General features: G+C 43.5%; 1 protein-coding gene across 14 annotated transcripts in view; it reads left to right on the top strand.

Annotated features, from left to right (window-relative positions):
- The window catches only part of herc2 (HECT and RLD domain containing E3 ubiquitin protein ligase 2), a 76087-nt gene that overhangs the window by 49183 nt on the left and 2599 nt on the right, over positions 1–24305 (top strand). For 13 of the 14 annotated variants that reach the window (XM_088913091.1, XM_088913090.1, XM_088913095.1 and 10 more), the window contains 30 exons: positions 432–513; positions 630–801; positions 1022–1166; positions 1861–2086; positions 2204–2375; positions 2608–2794; positions 4795–4938; positions 5185–5376; positions 5610–5763; positions 6615–6722; positions 7039–7170; positions 7605–7763; positions 8192–8310; positions 8650–8775; positions 8917–9072; positions 9432–9547; positions 10084–10282; positions 11369–11583; positions 13553–13730; positions 14676–14837; positions 15240–15331; positions 16157–16296; positions 17136–17323; positions 17786–17983; positions 18484–18567; positions 19578–19719; positions 20181–20375; positions 20533–20645; positions 21872–22062; positions 23199–23304. In XM_088913091.1, coding sequence (XP_088769217.1) covers positions 432–513; positions 630–801; positions 1022–1166; positions 1861–2086; positions 2204–2375; positions 2608–2794; positions 4795–4938; positions 5185–5376; positions 5610–5763; positions 6615–6722; positions 7039–7170; positions 7605–7763; positions 8192–8310; positions 8650–8775; positions 8917–9072; positions 9432–9547; positions 10084–10282; positions 11369–11583; positions 13553–13730; positions 14676–14837; positions 15240–15331; positions 16157–16296; positions 17136–17323; positions 17786–17983; positions 18484–18567; positions 19578–19719; positions 20181–20375; positions 20533–20645; positions 21872–22062; positions 23199–23304 — 4593 coding nt within the window. The remainder of the gene's footprint in view (positions 1–431; positions 514–629; positions 802–1021; positions 1167–1860; positions 2087–2203; positions 2376–2607; positions 2795–4794; positions 4939–5184; positions 5377–5609; positions 5764–6614; positions 6723–7038; positions 7171–7604; positions 7764–8191; positions 8311–8649; positions 8776–8916; positions 9073–9431; positions 9548–10083; positions 10283–11368; positions 11584–13552; positions 13731–14675; positions 14838–15239; positions 15332–16156; positions 16297–17135; positions 17324–17785; positions 17984–18483; positions 18568–19577; positions 19720–20180; positions 20376–20532; positions 20646–21871; positions 22063–23198; positions 23305–24305) is intronic. The other variant, XM_088913096.1, reaches the window with a different exon arrangement.

The raw sequence follows: 24305 nt of genomic DNA, 5'->3' as shown, positions 1-24305 counted from the left end.
TCTCAGAGGTCTGCTGGCGCCGTTGCTTTCAATACTGACAAGCCAGCCCCAGTCAGTAGGGTAGTCGCTAGAAGCTCAGTAAAGCAATTTGAATTGTCTTTGACAGGATGAGAGACCACATGTTCATGTTATTTTCTCATTGTCTGTAATTATTCTCAGCAGTAAACTGAGTAACCGCCATCAGTCTTTAAGTATTCAGCAGCCTAAAAACCGAGTTTCTTGACAGGTTTATGTCTGGTACATAGTGTATTGCTGGAAAGTCCTGCTACTCCTGTGTTTCAGTTTTGCCAGAGGTGTTTTTACTTAACACAGATTCCTTTAGTTCTGGACTGCACACATAACAGGCTACATTGAAGTACATTGCACCCAATATTGTGTAAATTCTCCTCGTATATACTTGATTTGAAATGATTCTCATTTCCTTCCCTCAGGTGAAAGTCCTTCTGGGTCATCGCGTTATTCAAGTGGCCTGTGGAAGCAGAGATGCTCAGACATTGGCTTTGACTGATGAAGGTAACTCGTTTTGTTTCTCCGATTTTGTTCAGTTTTAGTCCCTGCAAAAGAACCGCGAGGATCTTTTTTGCGTTTGTGGTGCTGTCCCTTTAAGACGGTGCTCTATAACCTTACAGGGCTGGTGTTCTCCTGGGGAGACGGGGACTTTGGGAAGCTCGGCCGAGGGGGAAGCGAGGGCTGCAACGTTCCCCAGAACATCGAGAGGCTCAATGGCCAAGGAGTGTGTCAGATTGAGTGCGGAGCCCAGTTCTCCTTGGCCTTGACCAAGTCGGGAGTGGTGTGGACCTGGTAGGCTTCTTGGAAAAGAAGGAAGCATTTCACTTTTGCCTTCTTTTTAATCAGCTGAACAAATCTCCTTTTCTGACATCTAAATTTCAAATGTAGAAGTATTATTTTTTTGGTACAGTACGTATTTTTATTTGTAAATTTAATTCTAAATGTCTGAGAGGCAATAACGTATGTACATGGGAATTCAGCATTTGATCACAGCTTTTTTTTTTTAATCAAGGGGAAAGGGAGACTACTTCAGACTGGGTCATGGGACAGATGTCCATGTTCGCAAACCACAGGTTGTGGAGGGTCTGAGAGGCAAGAAGATTGTCCATGTGGCTGTGGGGGCGCTGCACTGTCTTGCCGTCACAGACGCAGGACAAGTATGTCTCATCTCCTTCTTATTTTTGTTCTGAATTGCAGTTCTTTGTTCGGGTGTAATGTAACTGGCACAGAGTTCTTGGAGTTCTTGTGGTTAATGAAAATAAATTGGGAAAACTTATTTTCCTGAAGCATTTGGAATCGGTTGTTGTTTTTCGTTTTATACCCATTCAGTTTGTGCATCACCAAATGTCTATGAAGTTAGTTTTGTAGCTACAGTCCCTGTACTGTATGACGAGATTAAAAACACTTCTCCGCTATTCCTCAGCTGAGGCAGAGTTAGAGCACTGGTGTGTCAGGCAGGCGTTTCTCAGGTCCCTAGAGCCACTCCACTCTGGAAATCTTTGGCCACTATTGCACTGGCCCTGGCACATGACATGGCTGTGATTGACCTGGCCGTGTGTGGACTGACAGCTCAACCGGCACTCTTATTAGCACGTTTAGGAACCACGTGAAAGAACTTTAAATCTCTTAAATGAAAGATCAAAATTAAACCTTTTCATTTGCTTTGACTGTCTTGTAATTTTGTTATTGTTACATTACCTGATAATTCACATCAATATTGTTAACATGGGAAACCAGCCACTGTCAGTTGAGCAACTGAATTGCACATCAGGGCAGGAGACCATAGGTAACAAGCAAGGTTAAGCAATCCTTAAGAGTTCTGCAGCTTTTAAATGTGACTTTTCCTGACAGGTGTATGCCTGGGGTGACAATGACCATGGCCAACAGGGGAATGGGACCACCACTGTCAACAGAAAGCCCACCCTGGTGCAGGGTCTGGAGGGCCAGAAGATCACCCGTGTGGCCTGTGGCTCATCCCACAGCGTCGCATGGACCACTGTGGATGTCACCACTCCCTCCGTGCATGAGCCAGTCCTCTTTCAGACCGCCAGGGATCCACTGGGAGCCTCCTATTTAGGTAACCCCTGCCTCCTGCCCTTTTCTCCTAAATGACCAGCCTTCTTGCCCAAATTAAGCCGTATTAACAGCTGTTATGTTGGCGGAAAGCAAAGTGTTTAAATATTTCATTTTCCAGGTGTGCAATCAGACAGTGATTCTTCCACAGTCAGCAATAAAATCAGTGGTCAGAGTAACGTCAAGCCCAACCGGCCCTCCTTGGCCAAAATCCTGCTGTCCCTGGATGGAAACCTGGCCAAGCAGCAGGCCCTGTCTCATGTGCTCACTGCTCTGCAGATCATGTATGCCAGGTAGGCGTGGCAGTGCCTAGCATTCCCTTTTTCCTCTAGATGACCCATTGGTTTTGGTTGTTCGCCTTTGACTTGGGCGTCAACACATCTGTTTCCTGGTTTATAGAATTAAAACGGGGTGTTAGAAGAAGGAAAAGGTTGAACGCCTCCTTGTTAATGATTATGTATGAGAAGGGGTGTGTGCAGTGCGCACGCTGGCTGTTTCCTGCGGCTGACGGTACTGTCTGTGCAGAGATGCGGTGGTTGGAGCCCTGATGCCCGCCAGTATGATCGTGCCGAAGGAATGCCCTTCCAGCTCCCCAGTGCCACCCCCCGACTCCTCCGCTGCCTCCAGCCCTGTGGAGGCAGAGGGGCCCCCTTTACCAGCCGAGGTGGAGGAGCGCCTCAGCCCAAACCCCTGGCAGGACCGCAGGGGGGAGGTGAGGACAGCAGCACATCCCGAGCCTTCAGTCACCTTCTGCTTGCTACCTATCCAGAGATTCTCACTTGTTTATTCCTTTCTTCATCTGAGAAAACGAATCCTTTTGTGATGGTAACTTTTTTTTTTGGTGTTGGTGGTGGAAGAGAATCTTGTGGCTCAGTGTTTCTTTCTCCTTGAAATTTCAATTTTCTCTTCATAGTTCATTTTTATACATACTCACACAATTAGGAATGGCTTCAGAGCTACAGCCTCCTACGTCACACCTGCCTGCCAGAACCGTTTGTCTTTGGCATTTGCTTCCAAGGGAGCTCTGACTAGAGGGGCACATTTTTATCATTGGCATCACTGCAGGCCTTGCCTTAAGTCACTCAGGTTGGCGTTTCCACAAAGCCAAGAGATCCCTGGCCAGCTTCTGCCCATCGTGGCCTGTGGCACTTTAAAAGTTATGTGCAGCTTTTTGCAAAAACGCTGGTTTCATGATATGGGAAGCCCTTTGTTAAAAGTCTTCAAATTAAAGCTAAAACATTTTGTTACCGTACTGATGTTTTGAAGAAGATATGAGTCTCTTAGAATCGTGGGGCACAGCGTTACAGACAACGGAGTCATTAAATAAATTTACACTAATGATATATCCCCTCCAACATTAACATCGTACCTGTAATTTAATTTTGTCCGTTATATTATTTAAATCTTTATTACAGTTGTTTTAGAATTGGCATAAACGGATCCAAATTAAGTCTTCAGCCTTTTAGCTATACAAGCAATGAGAAGTTTACACATTCAAATAATGAAAGATACAAAAGTTTTACACTTAATACACCAAACAGTAACAAACTGAATTGCAGTCTTACGAGATTCTCAAGATAATGATACTAATCTTAAACTGAGAGGAAACTAGTTTTGGTCTGTTGTTTAACCTCACAACACCAATCGAAAGCTGTTTCCCTGTTCCACGCTCCTGATGGAGATTATCCAGTCTCATGATTGTTGCGGATAGGAGAAAACACTGGCAACCAGTCCTGGCAACTTCTTCTCTGTGCTGCATTGCACTTTATTACCATAAGAAGAGAAGCAGCAAGTCTTTTCTGACGCATCTGCCCTTTACGATGGCAGTTCTCAGAACATAAAACAAAAATGAGCTCCTGGAACGGAGTATTAGAAACTTCTTTCATTACCATGCCTGGTTTCAAGACCTCGCATACACACTGTGTGAACATGCTATCACTGATCTTGGATGTATTGGGCTACAAGGCAGGACTATACCCTGGATAGGGTGTCAGTCCATCTCGGGGCATTGGGACAACTTAAAAATAGGAGAACCAGGAAAACATGCAAATTCCACAGAGAAACCTGTCTGAAATTGAACCCAGGATCCAAAAGCTGTAAGGCAGCAGTGTTAAATGCCATGCCACTGGGCCATTAATGTTAAAACTTCTTTTTAATAGATCTTGGTAATTCCACCAATGCTGGAAACTTTTCAGGGACAGGTTTGCTATTCATTTTTTAAAAGAAATCAGTTGTGTGACGTTCTGTAATGCTCTTCAATGCAGTTATGAACTGCGTGACTTTGAAGATTTATTTTCCTTCCTCAAAATAGTTGACTTCATGTGAGAATGCTGAAGGCTTAGACTATGGAAAACCGTTTCATCATCAGTTTTTTTTAAGGTGTTACGTCCTTAAATTGTAATACTACTTCTGTCAGTCCTGGGTGAATTGAATCTTAAATTGAACTTTCGTAAAAAAACTTATCCGGAAGTTCTCGATTGTATAAAAAGCCATAACATGGCTTGGAAATTGGATGCATTATGCAAATCAGTATTATTTTCATTTTACGCATTTTTACTCGTATTGTTTTTTTTTCTGTACATAAGAAAAATGTTCATGTCTAAGATGTACAGTATTTTAAATGGCAGCAGGTGATGTGACTAATCGCATATTTTGACAGCAGGGGTTTTGCAGAAGGTGTTGACTGTGCGATGGTGTGGTTTGTGTGAACAGGTCGGTTCTTCAGAAGATGCCATCACGCCTTCTTCTGCAGTGACCCCATCTGCTGTCGCTGCCTCCTCACGCCCCTTCATCCCCGTCACTGATGACCCAGGTGCTGCCAGCATCATCGCCGAGACCATGACAAAAACCAAAGAGGTCAGCTTTTCTTATTTTTTAAAAGAGGTTCATCAAGTCATTCGCTTTTTTGTTCTCCAAAAATTGCATCTCAGATGGGGAAAGTAGGTCCATGCGAGATGTTTAACGTAACTGTGAAGGGGGAAAATTATGGAATTTATTGTGTAGATTGCTCGATATGTTTAATGTTCTGATCCACATCGTGTTCACATGTTTCAGATTTTGATCAGCTTGATTCTCTGAGCACGTCTTCATTTGTCTGAGCAGGATGCTGAGAGCCAAAACAAAACAACTGGCCCCGAGCCCCAGTACTTGGACGAGTTCACCAGCCTGCTGGTTCCCGATGACACTCGCGTTATGGTGGACCTGCTGAAGCTGGGAGTGTCTGCCCGCTCGGGGGAGAAGGGAAAGGAAGTCCTGTCCGCGGTTCTGTCTGGCATGGGCACAGCCTACCCACAGGTCTGTGCCCAATTTACAACACTCCAACAAATGAAAACTACAGCTTGAAAATTTTTTGGTACCTGGCCCTTCTACAGTATGTCTATCCCTTTACCTTTTGCAGTGTATTTCAGATAAGTTATTAGACAAGCCTGCTGTCTATGTTGGGTTTGTGAACAGTGTAAAACTAAAAGTCAATGCATCGAAGTGGACTTTCCTAAAGGGTTGCTTCCCCCCCGCCTGCCTGTCTCTAGGTGGCTGATATGCTGCTAGAGCTGTGTGTGACAGAGCTGGAGGATGTGGCCACTGACTCCCAGAGCGGCCGCCTGTCTTCCCAGCCTGTAGTGGTGGAAAGCAGCCACCCCTACACTGATGACACCTCTACCAGCGGCACCGTCAAAATACCAGGTAACTGGTCATCTGGGCGACTGGAGATAATTGATGAAAAAAAGAAAAATAATTGCCTGGATATTTTTTATTTAAAGTACCTGTAATGGTAATAATTCTTTACAGTTTTATAGCACTTTCTGGGCACTCCACTCATAGCACTTTACAGGTAATGGGGAACCCCACTACCACCACCAATGTGCAGCCCCACCTGGAAGATGTGAGGTTAGCCATAGTGGGGAGGAGAACAGAGTAATGAAGCCAATTCATAGATGGGGATTATTAGAAGGCCATGATTTGTAAAGGCCAAGGGAGGGAAATCTGGTCATTTGACAAATGCCATGAGATCTTTAATGACCACTGTGAGTCGGGACCTTGGTTTTATGTCCCATCCGAAGGACGGCACCTTTTTTTTACAGCATAGTGTCCCAGTCACTTTACTGGGGAATTAGGACCCACACAGACCACAGTGTGAGCAAACCCTACTGGTCCCACTAACACCTTTTCCAGCAGCAGTCTTACCTTTCCCAGGAGGTCTCCCATCCAGATACTGACCAGGCTCACACCTGCGCAGCTTCAGTGGGCTGCCAGTTGATTTGTAGGGTGATATAGCTGCTGGTTATATCCTGGTAATGTAGTTTTAAAGCCCAGACAGAGGGGTGCTTCCCTCCACTGTGGAGCATGCATTTGTTTTGTTTTTTGTTCAAGTGGATAGTTTTTAGTAATTGAACACAAAGAATAAAAGATCTATAGTATTTAATTTCTATGCCTACAAACATGAACATATATATTTCTGATAAGGCAAGGTAGTGTGTCTGTCTGTCGTTTGGCTTATATTGCTAAGCCAATTGATCACTGCTTGCGTGGATTAGGTGCGGAAGGACTGAGAGTGGAATTCGACCGTCAGTGTTCCACTGAAAGACGCCATGATCCACTCACCATCATGGATGGAGCCAACAGGATAGTGTCTGTCCGATCAGGTGAGCTCGGCTTTCTCAAGGAGACTGTCTTAGGATTTTCTTTAAGATTGTGAATAATATTTGAAGTAAACGCCTCCTTTTCATTATGCAGCGTGTTCACAAAATGCAGGTATCAAAATGTATTTGAACATTTTCTAATGCACCTTTAATGTTCGCTTAAAGCACAATGTGTTTTGCTGTGTTCTTTGTTGATGGGATCAGCCCTTATTTTGTGCTTCGGGGCGCACGGGAGCTGATCCTTCTCTCGCTCTCACGGTGTCTGGGGAGGGCTGCCTGCCTGCGCCAGTCTCCGGTCTGATTGTTGTGTGCGCCGCAGGTAGGGAGTGGTCCGATTGGTCCAGCGAGCTGCGCATTCCCGGAGACGAGCTGAAGTGGAAGTTCACCAGCGATGGCTCCGTCAACGGCTGGGGCTGGCGCTTCACGGTTTATCCCATCATGCCCGCTGCAGGTACTGCCATGGCCATTCCCCCTCATTTGGGATTTAATCTGAAATGCAGAAAAAGCGCAGCTGTGTAAAACTTCAGGCTTTGTATTTGAAACATTTCCAGAAACTGGCCTCACTTTTTGCCTCACTAGACTGGGACACTTACTAGCAAAGTTCCCTTGGAAAAAGCAATGTGCTTGATGTTAGGACAGATTGTGAAATATTTTTCGCTTTGTTGTTTATTCGAAATATGCAGTGGTTTTTCCTATCGGTAATATAATTCGTAGCCAGCTTGTGTGTTGTTTTGGGGAATTTACTGGAAGAGTGAGATCTCAGACTGGTCATTTGCAGTTTAGCACGGACCGTCAGCTGTGCCACAGAGAGATTGCACTCCCTGGACTTGAAGTGAGGGAAGATTTTACGGGTAATTTTAAAGCAATCCGGCTCTTTTGGTCCAGGGCCCAAGGATCTGCTGTCCGATCGCTGCATCCTTTCCTGTCCCTCGATGGACCTTGTCACCTGTCTGCTGGATTTCCGCCTCAACTTCGCCTCTAACCGGGGGATCGTTCCTCGGCTGGCCGCCTCACTGGCAGCCTGTGCTCAGCTCAGTGCGCTGGGTAAGCTCACGGTGCTGTTACAGCACTCCCCGTGGGGCAGAGCACTGCTTGGCCTAATGCTCCTTTAAATGTCCATTTCAGTGTCTTAAATGTATAACATCGTTATTGTAAAAAGTGATCAAATTTATATATTTTTTTCCTGTTAATACAAATATCCTTTCAGGGATGTTTTGGGAGGGTTTTGGTGCCAAAAGATTATTTTGATTAAGTCGGATTAATCCAGAGAAAGCAAGAAATGAAGTTTCTAGTCATTTTAAAGACTTTATTTTAAATTACTAACGTCTGCTCCTCCCATGCTGGTCAGGGATACACAAGCTCGAATATGTAATTATCCAGACGTACGTCTGGCAGGTTTTTGTAATGGTTTTAGGTCATCTCGTGACCGTGCAGAACGGTGTCTGACTACTCCCTCTCCCTCTCTTCTTCAGCTGCAGGGCATCGCATGTGGGCCCTGCAGAGGCTTCGCAAGCTCCTCACCACAGAGTTCGGCCAGTCCATCAATATCAACAGGCTGCTGGGAGATTCCGAGGGGGAAGCGCGCTCCATGGTATGCCGTCTGCCTGGGTTGTCTTGAGTTAATAGAACATTTCGTTATTTGAAGTCTGTCGTTCTCCCGGGGACATCCCAGAAAAAACAAGTGGCAGCTCCTCAGCGATGGGGTCGGACTGAAAATAAAGGCATCTCGTTACCCCACCTGTGTTATTATCTCGAAATATTTGGAAGAGCCTGGAATGTCTTGGTAATTCATTGCTCTGGTTTGCAGACTGGCTGTTGGGTCACTTACTGCACATGATAATCAATTCATCCTCAACGGTGCTTTATTAGTAATCAGCTCAGTGTTGGCAGGGAAGCTAATTCTGCCGTCTCTCCTTCACTGCTCTTGCAGAGTTTTACAGGCAGTGCCTTGGCAGCTTTGGTGAAGGGACTTCCGGAGGCCCTGCAACGACAGTATGAATACGAAGATCCGATTGTGAGAGGAGGCAAGCAGCTGCTCCACAGTCCATTCTTCAAGGTACTTGCGACCATAAGCAGTCATCCCACAGACTTCGCAGAAGGACAGACATGTAAAATGCATTGCAGTATTTCTCGTAGGCTTCACGTGTGCTGTCGGTTGTGATGCTGTGGTTCTCAGGTATTTGTCTTCGCTGTGCAGGTGCTGGTAGCCCTGGCCTGTGACCTGGAACTGGACACTCTGCCCTGCTGTGCAGAGACGCACAAGTGGGCCTGGTTCAGGAGATACTGCACAGCCTCCAGAGTGGCTGTAGCCTTGGATAAGAGAACGCCTTTGCCTCGCCAGTTTCTTGATGAGGTAGTTTGTGTTTTTAGCTGCTACACTCTACAAGGATACCCTCCTGATATTTCTATTAGTTTATAATCTTACCGTTTCCAAGAATTGGTATTGAGTTCATTGGAGTTATACAAAGGTTTGTTTCTTTGCTTTGCTGACAAGTAGTTTTATCAGTACATTAATTCATTAATACTCTTATGTTGGATAACTGAGCTTCTAAAAGCTTTTACATGGTCTCCATTCAGCTGCTGACTCAGTGTCCGAGCCCCCCCCTGCACTTCTTGATATCACTGTACTTGTAGTCAGTTCATGAGCCCTTTTATTTTAAAATGGATTTATTGCTTTGAATGAAATTCCTGCATTTTGTCTTTTTTTTTTAGGTGGCCAAGAAAATCAGAGAGCTGATGGCGGACAATGAGAACATGAATGTCCTTCATGAAAGTCACGAAGTGTTCAAGAGGGAGCAGGATGAACAGCTGGTGCAGTGGATGAACAGGTGGGATCGAGCAGGACGGCCTTCAGAGCAGATAAACAGATGTGCTTCTCAAAAATTGAGGTTTTTTTTTTCATCCTTTAAAGGGGAACTGCTGTCTGAATTTCTCAGACAGTCAAATCTTGGTAACAAAAAAAAATGATTAACCGTATCGCAAAATGTTACAAATTCCAAATTAAGCGCCATATTGTCACAAAGCCATGAGATCAAGAGTTTGTGAGGATTGTGATGTGAAGCCCTCCTACTCATTAGTCACTATAGTGACTAATGTAATCTGATGTACGAGCAAATGAGTTCAGGTTTTGCAGCAGACATTTCACCACAGAATTTGTGATGAAAATTGGAGGTTTTACACGTTAATGTATGTCTAAATGTTACTTTTATTGTGGTTTGAAATGCACTTATCAATGCTGACTCTCTCTAGCCCTGCAATATAAAAATAGTGTTGCATTTCCCCTTTAAATAAGAGTAGGCGGACAAATTTTAAATTTAAAAATTCTAAATTCGTAAGCCATGACTCGGTAAGATGCCCATTGCAGGAGGCCGGATGACTGGACCTTATCCGCTGGGGGAAGTGGGACCATCTACGGCTGGGGCCATAACCACAGAGGGCAACTTGGGGGCATCGAAGGGGCAAAGGTCAAAGTTCCTACCCCATGTGAAGCCCTGGCCACTCTGAGGCCCGTGCAGCTGATCGGCGGAGAGCAGACTCTCTTCGCAGTGACAGCTGATGGGAAGGTGAGCAGCCGCCTGCTGTTTAGAATGACGTTATCTTATTGTGCTGAAACTTTCCAGGGAGTGGAAAAGATGCATTTTCACTGTACAAGGCACTTGCCACTTCTGTGTTGCACAGAAAAATTGAATAGAGGATGGCATTCTCTCATACTTTAGGGTAAGAGTCAGAGGAAGTCACTTGCCCTGTCCTTCATGTTCCATATTAAAAGGGGAATCTGGACTTCAATATGTGTCTTATTTCCAGGGATTTGTAAGGGATTTGATTGATATCTTCAGAAGTTTAGTATCATATTCAGATATGCACCATTTGTATCTCATTCTTTTCCTAAATATTAACCTAAGAGTTTTTGAATGGTTAAGAAAAGATGGTGCCTTTCGTAATTTTGTAGTTTGCATAATCTTGCCGTTTATCTTTATCTTTACAGTAAAGCAAAAGAGATGTATAGAAAAGAAACAGTAAATTGAGTTTTATTAAGATGTAGTATAAACTTGAGTTAAAAAGGGATTTGAAAGAACTAATTGATTTACGAGGTGTATTATGGGCTGGGTGCTCTTGGTTGCTGGATTGCCTTGGAGCATCAGAAGAGAAAACACAATCTTTGGCAGTGAGTGGGGAAAAAGGCGAATGACATGTACAGTAGGTGTCCAGGGATTTAATGGTTCACTGATGCAAGTCAGGAGCCAAATCATTCCAAGTCCTTAAAAGGAAAGGAGCAGTATTTTGAATTTTATTCTCCATTGTCGGAAGATGCAAAATGAGTGTAAAGTTAACATGTTCAGATCATATTACCATTTGAACCTTTTTTTTCCCCCAGTATCGTTTTGATTGAGGGAATGTTATACTGTCATCTGTAGGAGCCAGTGTACCTCTTTTGCATTTTGATTTGAAATGTGTTGATCTGTGGGCAGTCGGCAGCATAGTGATAGTGAGAGCACGTTTCTGGGCCCCACGTCCCCCCACCCACCCTTGGAGAAGATGCCAGCCCATCGCAGAATCATAGAGTAACCTCCCTGCCACGGTACTGCCCAAAGCGTGATTGTGTATTTCTGATTCTGCCTTGCCTTTTTTTAAATTCCTTTTCCCTGTAGCTGTATGCTACAGGCTACGGCGCAGGAGGAAGGCTGGGGATTGGCGGCACTGAGTCAGTGTCCACGCCCACTCTCCTGGAGTCCATCCAGCACGTCTTCATCAAGAAGGTGGCTGTGAACTCCGGGGGCAAGCACTGCCTGGCCCTCTCCTCGGAGGGGGAGGTGTATTCCTGGGGCGAGGCCGAGGATGGCAAGCTGGGCCACGGCAACAGGAGGTGAGCGCGGAGTGGCACACGTTGACGTCGCGATAACGCAATGCTGGACTCTCTCACCAACTGATGAGCGAGGCTCGATGTACAGGGAAACTGTTACCTGTGACGCCGTTACTCATACTTTCCAAATTAGGAAATTAGTTCAAGTGATGTTTTGTTGATATGAATGAATGTCCCCGTTTTGTCTGTCAGTTTGAGAATGGAGTGTACATAGGAGATTTTATCAGGATTTTAAAAATGAAAAGGGCTGAAGTTTATGGTTTAAATGGGGAGTTTTCAGGTTGAGTCCTTTGTTTTACGAAGTGTCCGGAGCCCCTGCTCCTACCTGTCTAGTATATTATTAAAAAGTGATTATTTGATTTACTTCCGAATGGGGCTTATTGAAGTACACTTTCCTATGAGCCTGTGTTGCGAGTGTCGCAGTCCTTCTGGCGAAAGGTAATGCTCACTGTAAGAGATTAGTCTCTGAGTAGGTCTGAGGCAGTTGTCAATGCAGAGACAGAAAGCTGAACATAGTGTTGTGAAAAAGTAAGTACAGCCCATGAAATGGTTTCTTTTTTTACATTTTTATACAAAAGGATATTTGATCATCATTTCAACAATGTTGATAGATAAAGGTGATCTAATTAAAAAAAATAACATTAGAAAATCAGATTTTGCACTCATTTGTATTATTTAAATCAACAGAAATGCAATTTCTGTTGTACACCCCTACCTTTATCATTGCATCAAATGCCTAAAATTAGAATCAGGTGCGACAAAACAGGTGCAAATGATCAGAACATCATAAGAGTAACTTGGAGGGCACTGCTTTATATAAACATCAGAAACCTGTTTCTTCATGCCAAGATCGAAAGAGCTCTTTGAGGCACTTGGGGAAAAAAGATTGTTGATGCCCATGAGTCTGGGAAGGGTTTTAAAGCCATTTCCAAGCAATTTGTAGTCAATCACTGTCCGAAAAATCATCTACAAATGGAGAAAATTTTAAACCCTTGCCAGTCTATCCAGGCCAGGTCGTCCCACCAAATTCAGCCCAAGAGCTGACCAAAAAATGCTGTAGGAAGTCTCCGAGAACCCCAGGGTAACATCAAGGGATTTACAGGCAAGTCTTGCCTCAGTCAGCGTCAAAGTGCATGAGTCAACCATCCGAAAGAGACTGCACAACTTTGCCCTACATGCAAGGTCAGGAAGAACTGACTGAAGTTTGCCAGACAACACCTAGGTGAAGATCAGGACTATTGGAACAATGTACTCTGGGCGGATGAGACAAAGGTAGAGCTGTTTGGCCACAGTGCCATCATTGTCATGTTTGGCGAAAACCGAAAACTGCCTTTGACCAAAAGAACCTCATACCAACTGTAAAGCATGGTGGAGTTCTACATTGTACCAGAAAGGACTTGAATGTGAGGCCGTCTTTCAAAAAGAGGCAGCACCAGCAGTTGAAGCTAGGTGGTGTACTTATTCTTTCCACAGCAGACAATTGCATTTCTGACTTTTTTGGTTGAATAAATGATTGCATAATTTTCATTGTTATTTTTTAACTTTGATCACCTTTATCAGTATTGTTGAAATGAAGATCAAGTATCCATACAGTACATGCAAATATTTTAAAAAACACACTCCTTTTCATGGGGTGTATTTACTTTTTCACAGCCCTGTTGAAGATCTGCTGAGCTCTCTGTGCATTACTGATTTGAACCACTAGAGGCCAGTGATGTCCAGCTTTTTTTGAAGTGTACGGTTTGGTGTTTCATTACATTTTAACACCCTAGGAATTCATGAAGTAGCCCTGATAAATGGAATTTGTTGATTTATATATATTTTAAATAATTTCAGTGATTAGAGGAAGAGTATTACAAATGTATTTTTTGTTTGTAGGGTATTTTGTACTGTTCTTGGGGAATAATTGTATCTTTGTAGGTTTCTAATTTAAAAAAAATGCCAAAGCTTCTGTTTCCTTGAATGTCCCCAGCCCTTGTGACCGCCCCCGTGTGATTGAGTCTCTGAGAGGCATCGAGGTGGTAGATATCGCCGCAGGGGGCGCTCACAGTGCCTGCATCACGGCCAGTGGGGAGCTGTACACCTGGGGCAAAGGTCGCTACGGGCGCCTGGGACACGGAGACAGCGAGGATCAACTCAAACCCAAACTGGTGTGTGTCTGTCTTCTCAAAGCACTTAGTGAGGCGAGCTCATAAACAATAAGAAGCTGGCATTGCAGCTTGAAGAAGAGGCCCATGAAACTCAACCGACAACTCGGAGCTTCACAGCATTTAAAGAAAGATTTCAAAGTATTCTCAGTGCTTGGTGTTAAAGCCTCAAAAGCCAAACTTGCTCCCGTTGTAATGTACTAAAGAAGTGATTTATATTCTCTCCATGCAAAAGACTAGCTTTATTAACTCCCAGAACAGATTGCATGGCATTTGCACTGTTTGCCATGACCTTTAATAACCTGTCTTGCCGTCTGCGGAGAGACAGAAGGGGAGAGCCTTTGGAGAGTGCTTCATCAATATTCATTCTTTATTGTTTGCATATTCCATATAGCGCTAATCTGATTCTAAGAAGTGACATCTTCGATGTCTAGAATTTTCCCCGTGTTCAGCTTTTGAGTGAACAGGTCTTGCATACCATACCATGTCTGCTGTATCTGTCATTTTGGTTTTTGAAACCCTGAAAAACTGGGCAGCACACAAGATCACAAAGTGGCTGGCAGTAGTCATGGACTCCATAGAAATAGGGGAAAATGCTTGTGTTTGCAGAACATAGGCCTGTGGGCTTGAGTAACTGTGGTTAGTGTATCTGAAGCTTGTTTTCTAGCTACAGTAGATAGTAGTAGAGAATTTTATTGCCATCTGTACATTGGAATTCTTATTTGTTCTGATCTCTCGGGACATACACAGTACAACAGACAACACCACACAAGGATAGGACATTACAAACGATAAATAATAATCACAGGAACAATGACTATGTGCAGTAGTAATGACCTGAGTGTGGGAAGTACAATCGCCGGTTGTCGCCCCGCAATACCGCGCGGGGCCCCGTACAGCAGCCCGTTGTGGGGCGGGCGCCGCTGACCCTGCCCGCGGTCTCCTCAGGTGGACGCCCTGCAGGGCCACCGCGTGATCGACGTGGCCTGCGGCAGCGGGGACGCCCAGACGCTCTGCTTGACGGACGACGACACGGTGTGGTCCTGGGGGGACGGGGACTACGGCAAGCTGGGGAGGGGAGGCAGCGACGGCTGCAAGGTCCCCATGAAGGTAGGGGGGGCCGCCCAGGGTTTCCCCACTTTCGACACGATTCGCACACTTTTCAGAAACGTCAGCGCCAACGTGGTTCGTCATTTTATTACTAAATTCTGCAAAAATTAAAGTACCGTCCACAGGAGAAGCTGTAAATTTTTTACTTGCTGAACTTGCACCAGCCGGTCCTGTTGCGAGTTAGCCTAAGAGAACAGCAACTTCCTGACAAGTTAAAACAAAGCATCTTTTAAACAGGGTTGTGTTCTTAATGACGGAGAATGCAGTTAATGGTTTGATTTTGAGTTTTGGACTCATTCATGTGAACTGGACTGGAGCAGTTTTCCTCTCTTCTGCCGGAGATTTCACTCTTGCTGGGTCAGTAGTCCATACTAATTTTTTTTTCTTTTTATTTTATTACAGATTGATTCTCTTACTGGCCTTGGAGTTATTAAGGTCGAGTGTGGCTCTCAGTTTTCTGTGGCATTAACCAAGTCTGGAGCTGTTTATACATGGTACGCTTTAAGGAAATTGTTACACTATATAAATCTGTGATACAGTTAGACATAACGGTAGTTGTAAATTCAGACATAATGATGCTGTCAGCAAAGGCTTTTTGTGAAACAATCCGAGTCATTCTGTTGAGCTCCCCGAGAAAGTACTGTGAAGCATCAAACTTATTTTTTCACCCTGTAATCTTTTTCGCTTTTTTACACCAAAAGCATTTTGACTCCTGACATTGTTGTTGTTGGTTGTTAATCTTAATTTTTCAGGGATACATATTTACAGTGCCATAAGCCTTATCAATTTCAGGCGAGGCAAATAAACACAGCAACATCCTGCTAATCCCATACATGGCTTGGATTATGCACTCCATTGTTTGCATGACTGCTTATTTTAAATAGGGAAACCCAGATAAAGCTCTGCAGCGATCTAAGAGATAAAGGGTGACCTTATGTAGCTCTGAACGAAGATCTACAGTAACTCTGAACTGAAAGGGAAATATTCTGGTAGTATTTCACTCTTGGCTTCAGCCATTCCAATCCTCCTTAACTCTGGTGAAAGTTTCTAAAACTCGTGGCCATGCATCATACCACATACAGGTGAATACATTTTTATTAGGAACAAAGTTGAGGTTAAACCTGTGCTGAGAAATAAGAGTTTTTCAGATGTCTTCTTTTCATCATGGAGTTCACCTCTGTTTGTTCGTTTTGCAGCCTGCACGTTTAGACTGGCTCTTTGCTGGAACTTTATTTCTTGCCTTAAGTCACGCTTTTTAAAAAAAATAAATACAGTTGAAGAATGTAGCTTCATTTCCTGTGCTCTGTCTCGCCATTCAGGGGGAAAGGGGACTACCATAGGCTGGGCCACGGCTCTGATGATCATGTGAGGAGGCCGAGGCAGGTCCAGGGCCTGCAGGGCAAGAAAGTGATCGCCATCGCCACGGGCTCCCTGCACTGTGTCTCCTGCACTGAGGATGGTGAGACGAGACGAGAGCATGCGAGCGTGCGCACACACGAGCAAGCACTTTGCTCGGCCGCAGTGCCGCCTATAATCCTTAGACATAGCCTCCGCCACCTCCAGCCTGTGGTAAATATTGAATGGGTATATCATGGGAGCTGCTCGTTAAGCACGGAGAGGTGAATGGGGGTGATCAGCTGGGCGCTGTGGTAATGTGAAAGCCCCTTTCGCTCCTCTGATTAATGCGGAGCTCTAGCATTGCCTCGTTTGTTCTGTACCACAGCGCTGTCCAAACTTGTCTTGGGAGTTTTTTTTTTTATACACAGTTGTTGTTTTTTACTTTGTAACATTTGTTAGTCGACTGTTGAACCACTTATTCTTACAGCACACATTTATCCCTGGGCTTCATTATGGCATCTTTGTGTTGAAAGTTTTGTATTTATGAATCCATAGCATACAGTAATCATACGCCTAGAAAGGATATATTGCATTTGTGAGTCATTTACTGCTGCTCTCGTTTGGGCGGAACAGAGTATTAGGTACGTTTTAATTAAGTCTTTGTGTGATTAAATCTTTGTTTTTAGTAATAGCAAAAACAAATCTCCTATGCAATTTCTGTCTCTGCTTTGGAGGATTTGTGCTCATAAAGAAACCTTTTTCAAGCCTTATCTGAAATTAAAGTATAAAAAACAAGCAATAAAAATCCATTCTTCAACCAGTAAATTATATGTCATTTATAATAGCTGTACATTTCCAAAGATTCCAAGTCGTGCCGAGCTGCAAGTGCAGTCGAAGCTCCGCTCGTGGCGCGAGTGGCAGTGTTGTCAGGGCAAGGTGACACTCTCTTGTCTGAACCAGGGGAAGTGTACACGTGGGGAGACAACGACGAAGGGCAGCTGGGAGACGGCACCACCAACGCCATCCAGAGGCCTCGGCTGGTGGCGGCGCTTCAGGGGAAGAAGATAAACCGGGTGGCCTGCGGCTCAGCACACACTCTGGCCTGGTCCACCAGCAAGCCTGCCAACGCTGGCAAGCTGCCTGCTCAGGTAGGCTGCCTCCCTGAGGAACATACCAGTGTTGGCGAACAGGAGAGAGTTATCAAAACTACAGATGGGAAAGAATTTGTTGGAGTGAGGAGAATATAGATACTCATCCTACTTTTCCTCTTTTTGGTTATGTGTGTATAAAGCTCAGTGATGTAAGTATCTTAAGACTGTAGCTAGATTGGGGCTCTTTAGCCCTGTTCCTGGGTTTAGAAATCACCCATCTCTAAAGATTGACAGCATTTAAAAGGTATTGGTCAATTAAGCAAGTAATTTGTTCAATTGTGAGAATTCTGGTCCTAGAGGGCTGGACCACACTTGGGTTTTTGTTCCATATCCTTGAATGCGTGCTTGATCACTGATGCCTATATACAGTAATTCTACCTATATAAATCTGCTTTTTTAGGATAGAGCGCCAGTATTTGAGGCCTCCATTGTAGGTGAGCATTCCCTTCTATCTTTCAGGTTCCCATGGAGTACAATCACCTCCAGGAGATTCCCATCATTGCCCTGCGGAACAGGCTGCTCCTGCTGCATCACATTTCCGAGCTCTTCTGCCCCTGTATTCCCATGTTTGACCTGGAGGGACGCCTGGGGGAGACGGGCCAGGGGCCTTCAGTGGGGTTTGACACACTCAGGGGAATACTGATATCGCAAGGCAAGGTGAGGAGAATCATCCCACCCACATAGCCAGAGGTTAACGCTTCTGAGGTACTAATAGGACTTGGAAGTACAAAATGAAACTGAAACATGAAATGAGTAGGATGGCAAATGAAGAGTAGCGGTCTGGGTAGAGAATTGCTGTGTGATGCATGGTTCTGTTAATAACATTGAACTTGCTGCTAGGGCAGGGCAGTAAGTAGGGCCCATTTTGATCTCAAAGTATAGTTCTTGTAAATTAATGCAGCATCAAGTCTTGAATGAAGTATTGAAATGATCTTTCTGGCCTATATTTATAAAAATGTATTAAAAAAAAAAGTCATTTGGGAGTTTGCTGCTTACAAAAAAAAGTCATTCAGTAAACACCGTTTTTTTCTAAGTCATCGAAGATAATAGATGCATTACTGTGGAGCTGGTTGAATCCAGGCTTTTTAAAACCAAAGCACACGCATAAGGTCGTTAGGTGTCTGTTGTCTGTATATGATCTGAACCTTCTCTCCTAGGAAGCTGCGTTTCGAAAGGTGGTTCAAGCCACCATGGTTAGGGATCGTCAGCATGGACCTGTGGTTGAACTGAACAGAATTCAGGTAATGTGAGAAAGGCAGGTCCAAGATGATCTTGAATCTGCAAAAGAAGGACCAGTGGCAGCATTAAGGTCATTTTAAGCGGTTTCCTGTTTTGTATGTGAAATGTATTTGAAACAGATTTAATTACATCACAATTCAGAATGATTATATCTTCAGTTCTGTTTTTTTGCAAGACAGTTTTTCCTTTGGAATTCTGTGGAAAACTCTTTGTGTAATGCTTATGGTCTCTTCTAATCACTCTTGTACTGAACTGAAATTTTGACCTATCTATTTTCTAAAACTGCAGTTCACTTTTTAAGGGCCTAAATACATTCAGTACCACTGTTTTTTAAATGTAGCCCTGGTGAAGTTATTCGGTTGTCCAGTTCCCTGTAGGAGCGTCAGAGGTGAAATGGGGTTTTTAGAGAGCCAGCGTTTCAGTCAGCGGATCTAAGTAATTCCCTGGGAGCAGCAGCTCGTGAATCTGTGCTGACTGCTGATATTTCCCCTCTGTCTGACCAGCATAGCTCCTCGGCTTCTGGTGTTTTGCTCTAGGTCCCTGACTGTGCTCTACATGTGATTTCTTTCATAATGAAAAAGATTATTATCCATGTGTGTGAGCCTTCTTTATCTTCCCCGTGTTGTCAGATGAATTTAACTTTTCATTTCGTCTGTCTTGGATATTGCTTAATAGTGGTCCTGAATTCAGGCCACTGCACCTTGACCCCCAGTAATTAGGCAATGTAACTGTATCAAGTCCTTGTTAAAAACCTCCCATATTATCATTGTATCTAGATCATTTTGCTTCTTGGAAGTAAGGCTGTGACATTAATATTTTGAAAGAAGCTACTGGTTTTCCACAGTTTTCTAAAGAACAGAGTTGATGGAACTTCTGTAGCGGTTGTAAGTTTCATGTTTTCAGGAGCGAGTTTGAGAGGACAACGTTTGTGCATCATTTCAGTGGAGAATGCCGTAGCACTCTGTACATCTCCTGTACTTGAAGATCAGTGCTTGTATTGTCTGTGTTCTAGGTGAAACGTTCCAGAAGTAAAGGAGGTTTAGCAGGACCTGATGGCACCAAGTCCGTCTTCGGGCAGATGTGTGCCAAAATGACCTCCTTCAGCCCAGACAGCCTGCTCCTTCCGCACCGCGTCTGGAAGGTCAAGTTTGTGGGTATGTTAACGTTCAGCTTCATGGGGGGGAAGAAAACATCTGTCCTTTAATGTCCGGAATCTGCTAGGAAGAGCATGTAATAAAATATCAGATGGACTTTATGGCACCTGTTATTCTAAGTTGTCCATCACTGCATTAGGCACAATTTACTAAATGTATATGAACTAGAACTTGGGAGTATATTTAAAGACATAAGAAAAAGGAGAGCCCCACAGTGAAATTCATTATTACCACCATTAACACAAAATAAGGAATTACTTGCAGTGGGTTTTTTTCATGTTCTTTTTTTTTCTTGAGCCAAGATGTTTATCTCATTGAAGTCCATCCTCTGATCTCTGAGCCATTCAAGTACAACATTTGCAAAACAAATCTCCAAGGAAGCTGCCTGTAACCTTGAAAGACAGTTTTAAGTAGCGATGTTCCATTACGCCACTCTCGTGTGTGTGTGGGGGCGCTTGCAGGGGAGTCTGTTGATGACTGTGGAGGAGGGTACAGCGAGTCCATAGCGGAGATGTGCGAGGAGCTGCAGAACGGCCTGACTCCGCTGCTCATCGTCACCCCCAACGGAAGAGACGAGTCGGGAGCCAATCGGGACTGCTTCCTCCTTAACCCGGCCGCCAAGTCGCCACTGCACATGAACATGTTCCGCTTTTTAGGCAAGTTAGACCAGCATCGGGGGCTGAAGGGGGCGGGGGTGTGGGGGCAGCATGTGCCCTCTGTGATGCGTGTGTGTGTGTGTGTATATATATGCTATTGATTTCTGTAGTTTAGATTGATCGATCTGTATCTGTTGTGACCACTTTCTTCTCTCAGGTGTGCTCCTGGGCATCGCAATCCGCACTGGAAGCCCACTGAGCCTCAACCTGGCTGAGCCTGTTTGGAAGCAGCTGGCTGGCATGAACCTGACAATTGCTGACCTCAGTGAGGTAGCTTTCGTTTTTTTTTGTTTTTACGGCTTGTGCCAACAGTATGGGAGAGAGTTACTGTTTATGTGGTCTGTAGTAGGACAGTAAAACAGCAGATGCTTGTGAAGTTTTAAGAGTTCAATCTGACAATGAGACCTCCCAGACTCTTACTCCGCCAGGTGACAGCATATTGAAACAGTCTAATTGCAAGGCCCCTAACGATTATTCTCAAACCATTTGTCTTAAAGTTATCAGCTGTTGGATGTGTTCTTGTATTTTATGCAGAATTTGTTTGTTTTTTTTCATTTCATGTTCATACGTCATCTGAGCAAAAAAGGTTTTCCAAAGGCAGTGGTTCAGAAATAGATTGATATTTATCTATGCTGGTAAACATTGTGCACTGAAGTGTGTTACCCAGATAAAGTTCCCAACAGCATTTCTTGTCATTTGGTTTTGTGAACTGAATCAGTTAATTGGCATGGAAAATGATTTTAGCAGAAATAGAATAATATAGAGCTCATAACTGAGCAAACAGAGTAACAGGAAAGTAATTTCTGCAATTGAATCCTCCTTTGCTATTAAATATGAAATACAAAATAAACAAATGACTTGTGATTTTAGCTTAAAGTGGTTCTGATTTAAAAGTATTAAAAATAGGAGTTTCAGCTTTGTCATTTAAGATAAAGTAATGTGTGTCTTTAATTTTGTTGCCTGAGTTTGTGTTTTTGTATATTGTATAATGGCCATTTTTAAGTGCTTTGTAAATTGTGAACATCCACCACTAACTCTTGATACGCCCTTTATGAAGTACTGTGCATGTCTATACAATGTCTTGTATATCGGAAATGCTTGCGAATTCTTTTTCGAACTGCCCTATTTTAAAGCCCAACACTAAAAAGAATCTTTGCTTTTTCCTGTGTGTGATGGTTTTTCCCTTGAGCTCATGATTTAATCATGAGCTTCCTAACGTGTTCAGATATAGTATTTGATCATAAACGATCTCAGTTAATGACTTCGCTTGTTACAGAGCCGGCTGTTGTTGAACAGTTTTGCCTCGAGGTATTTGAAAGGTTAACTGAAAGATACTTGTGCATGTGGCTTTTGAATGGTAACTTTTCAGCTCCTTAACCCTGACGATGCGTATTGTTAGCTGCCTTACTGAGCTAGTTGTAATTGGATAGGATAGTAGGTTGATTGCCATTGACTAATTGAATATGTAATGTGGCTGTGAATTTTTCCTCCAACAGGTTGATAAAGACTTTATCCCGGGGCTCATGTACATCCGTGATAATGAGGCTACAGCTGAGGAATTTGAAGCCATGACCCTTCCTTTCACTGTGCCAAATGCTAGTGGCCAAGACATTCAATTGAGCTCCAAATATTCGCATATAACACTGGAGAACCGTGCAGAGTATGTGAGATTAGCAATAAATTACAGGTGAGTCCTAGAACTAGGGCTATACTTATTTGACCTTTTTTGGGTTACTCATAAGTACTTATTTTTAGCCAATTTAAGATTTTGAAGTCTTTTTTCTAAACTCAGTACTTAATAATGCATAACACTGATTTCATATACTGTACATTTTCACTCTTCAGTGTAGACGATTATTAGATGAGTATTAAAATGAACAATAATAATAATAATAATAACATCACTTTATTAACCCTTTACAATTTCTTGTTATTATCTTTTATCAATTATCTTTTCGCATATCCCAGCTTGCTCTCCATGAGACACACAGACACACAGATAGGGAGAGAGCCTGGGGTCAGAGCGCAGGGTCAGCCATTGTACGGCGCCCCTGGAGCAGTTGGGGTTAAGGGCCTTGCTCAGGAGCCCGACGGAGCAGGATTCCTCTGCCGGCTGCGGCATTTAAACCGGAAACCTTCCAGCCACAGGCGCAGATCCTTAACCACAGAGCCACCGCTCCTCCCAAATGATAACTATGATAACTTTTCCCATTCAAATGCATAATTATTTTAGGTTTTGTGTTCGCATTATGAGATATTGAACTAGAATTTTGAAATACAAGATTATTCTTAGTGCAGCAGTTTCAGAACTGCTATGTTATATGATATGGTATATAGGTAAATAATTTTAAGAAAATTGAATTTCTAGAAACATTCTCTGTTCTGTGCAGACATCCAGGACGCAGTGATTCCACTACAGTGCTGCTTCACACATCCTGGTTACTCTCTTCACTTGAGGATTAGAATGTCTAGGAGGCAGTCTGTGCTGCAGAAGAGTTCTGTGTTTAGCAGCCCCCTTTTTGTTCTTTGCATAAAATAGTGTGTAATGCATAGCATCGCAATCACAGCTATCTCAATGCAGTAGGTTCACAGATAATGGGAAGCATCGCCTTGTAAAATAAGAAATGCACTGTTGAGTAAAGAGTAAAATTGACATCTTGCTGTCCACCTTTTATTGCAAAAAATTAGCCAGACTCGTAGCTGACAGTCAAAAGCTTGAATTCCTAGAGACCTGCTTGTGTAGTAGGCGTCGGGCAGTGCCGGTGCTGGTGACTCATTGCCGTTGTCCCTCACTCTTGTCCTGTGCTGCTGTGTTCCCCTCAGGCTCCATGAGTTTGATGAGCAGGTGTCCGCAGTGCGGGAGGGAATGGCTCGAGTGGTGCCTGTGCCTCTCCTTTCACTCTTCACCGGATATGAGCTGGAAACCATGGTAAATTGTCTGATCTTCTCCCAAGACCTTATGATGGCAAAGTCTAAGTCCATTTGGAAAGCGTTTTTTTCGGAATCCAATTTTATACTATAGGTTTCTCTAGAATCTTTTGGGTGTGACCACCGTCCATCATGGCATTTGTTTTTGTATGAAAAAATAGCCATTGTTATTCAGCAATAATTCTGACTGTTATTGTGTTGGGACTTTAGTTTTCACATTCTTGATAATGGTAAAGGATGGGACATTTTGCTAGTTTTATCCTCATCATTGTTGTGGAGAGATGTACTTGGAATTCCTCTTGATATCTGAGGCAAGATGAAATAATGAGAACATTTGCAGAAACATACTGGTAGGTCAGACAGCAGATCTTAATGAATCAGACTGGGAACGTAGGATGGGATGATGCTGTACAGTCAGAGGCAAAATGACTAGCGGTGTGTAATATAGTCTTGTACTCCGGTTGTAAAAGAAGTAAAACAAAGGAAACAGTGTTGAGGTCTGTGGAAGTCACTAGCAGCTCTAAGGTTTTTTTAAAAGAAGAGCAGTGTCTTCCCAGAGATTATAAGAAGAGAACACATCTATTTATATAACTTAATATGAGAATGCTCAGTTGTGCGTCTTTTAACCAGGGTAATTATACCTCCCATTCGACTGTAAGGGCGAAGTTATGAGTAGAAGAGGACGGCTGTTACTATTCTTCATTGTTCAATATCCATATGGACACCTAATTAAATGTGATTCATAAAACTCTCACAAACACACTGTACCACAAAGACCCATCTTCAGTATTGTAAGAGGCATTAAATCCAACTCAAACCTTGTATTCAGTACTCATGTTGTAATACCTCTCAGGATATTAATAAAGAGAAGCTGAAAATGATCATAAAGCAGTTAAGCTTAGTGTTGAGCTAAACTGTTTAACTTGTTTGTTGGAGCAGGTCTTGTTCTTCCTACCTCCTGTCCTGTTTGTGTGGCCATGAAGTGAATTGTAGAGTGTACAG

The sequence above is a fragment of the Atractosteus spatula genome, chromosome 4, assembly GCF_055471065.1.
Source record: "Atractosteus spatula isolate fAtrSpa1 chromosome 4, fAtrSpa1.hap1, whole genome shotgun sequence".
Lineage (NCBI taxonomy): Eukaryota > Metazoa > Chordata > Actinopteri > Semionotiformes > Lepisosteidae > Atractosteus > Atractosteus spatula.
This window is presented reverse-complemented; position numbering and strand designations above follow the sequence as displayed.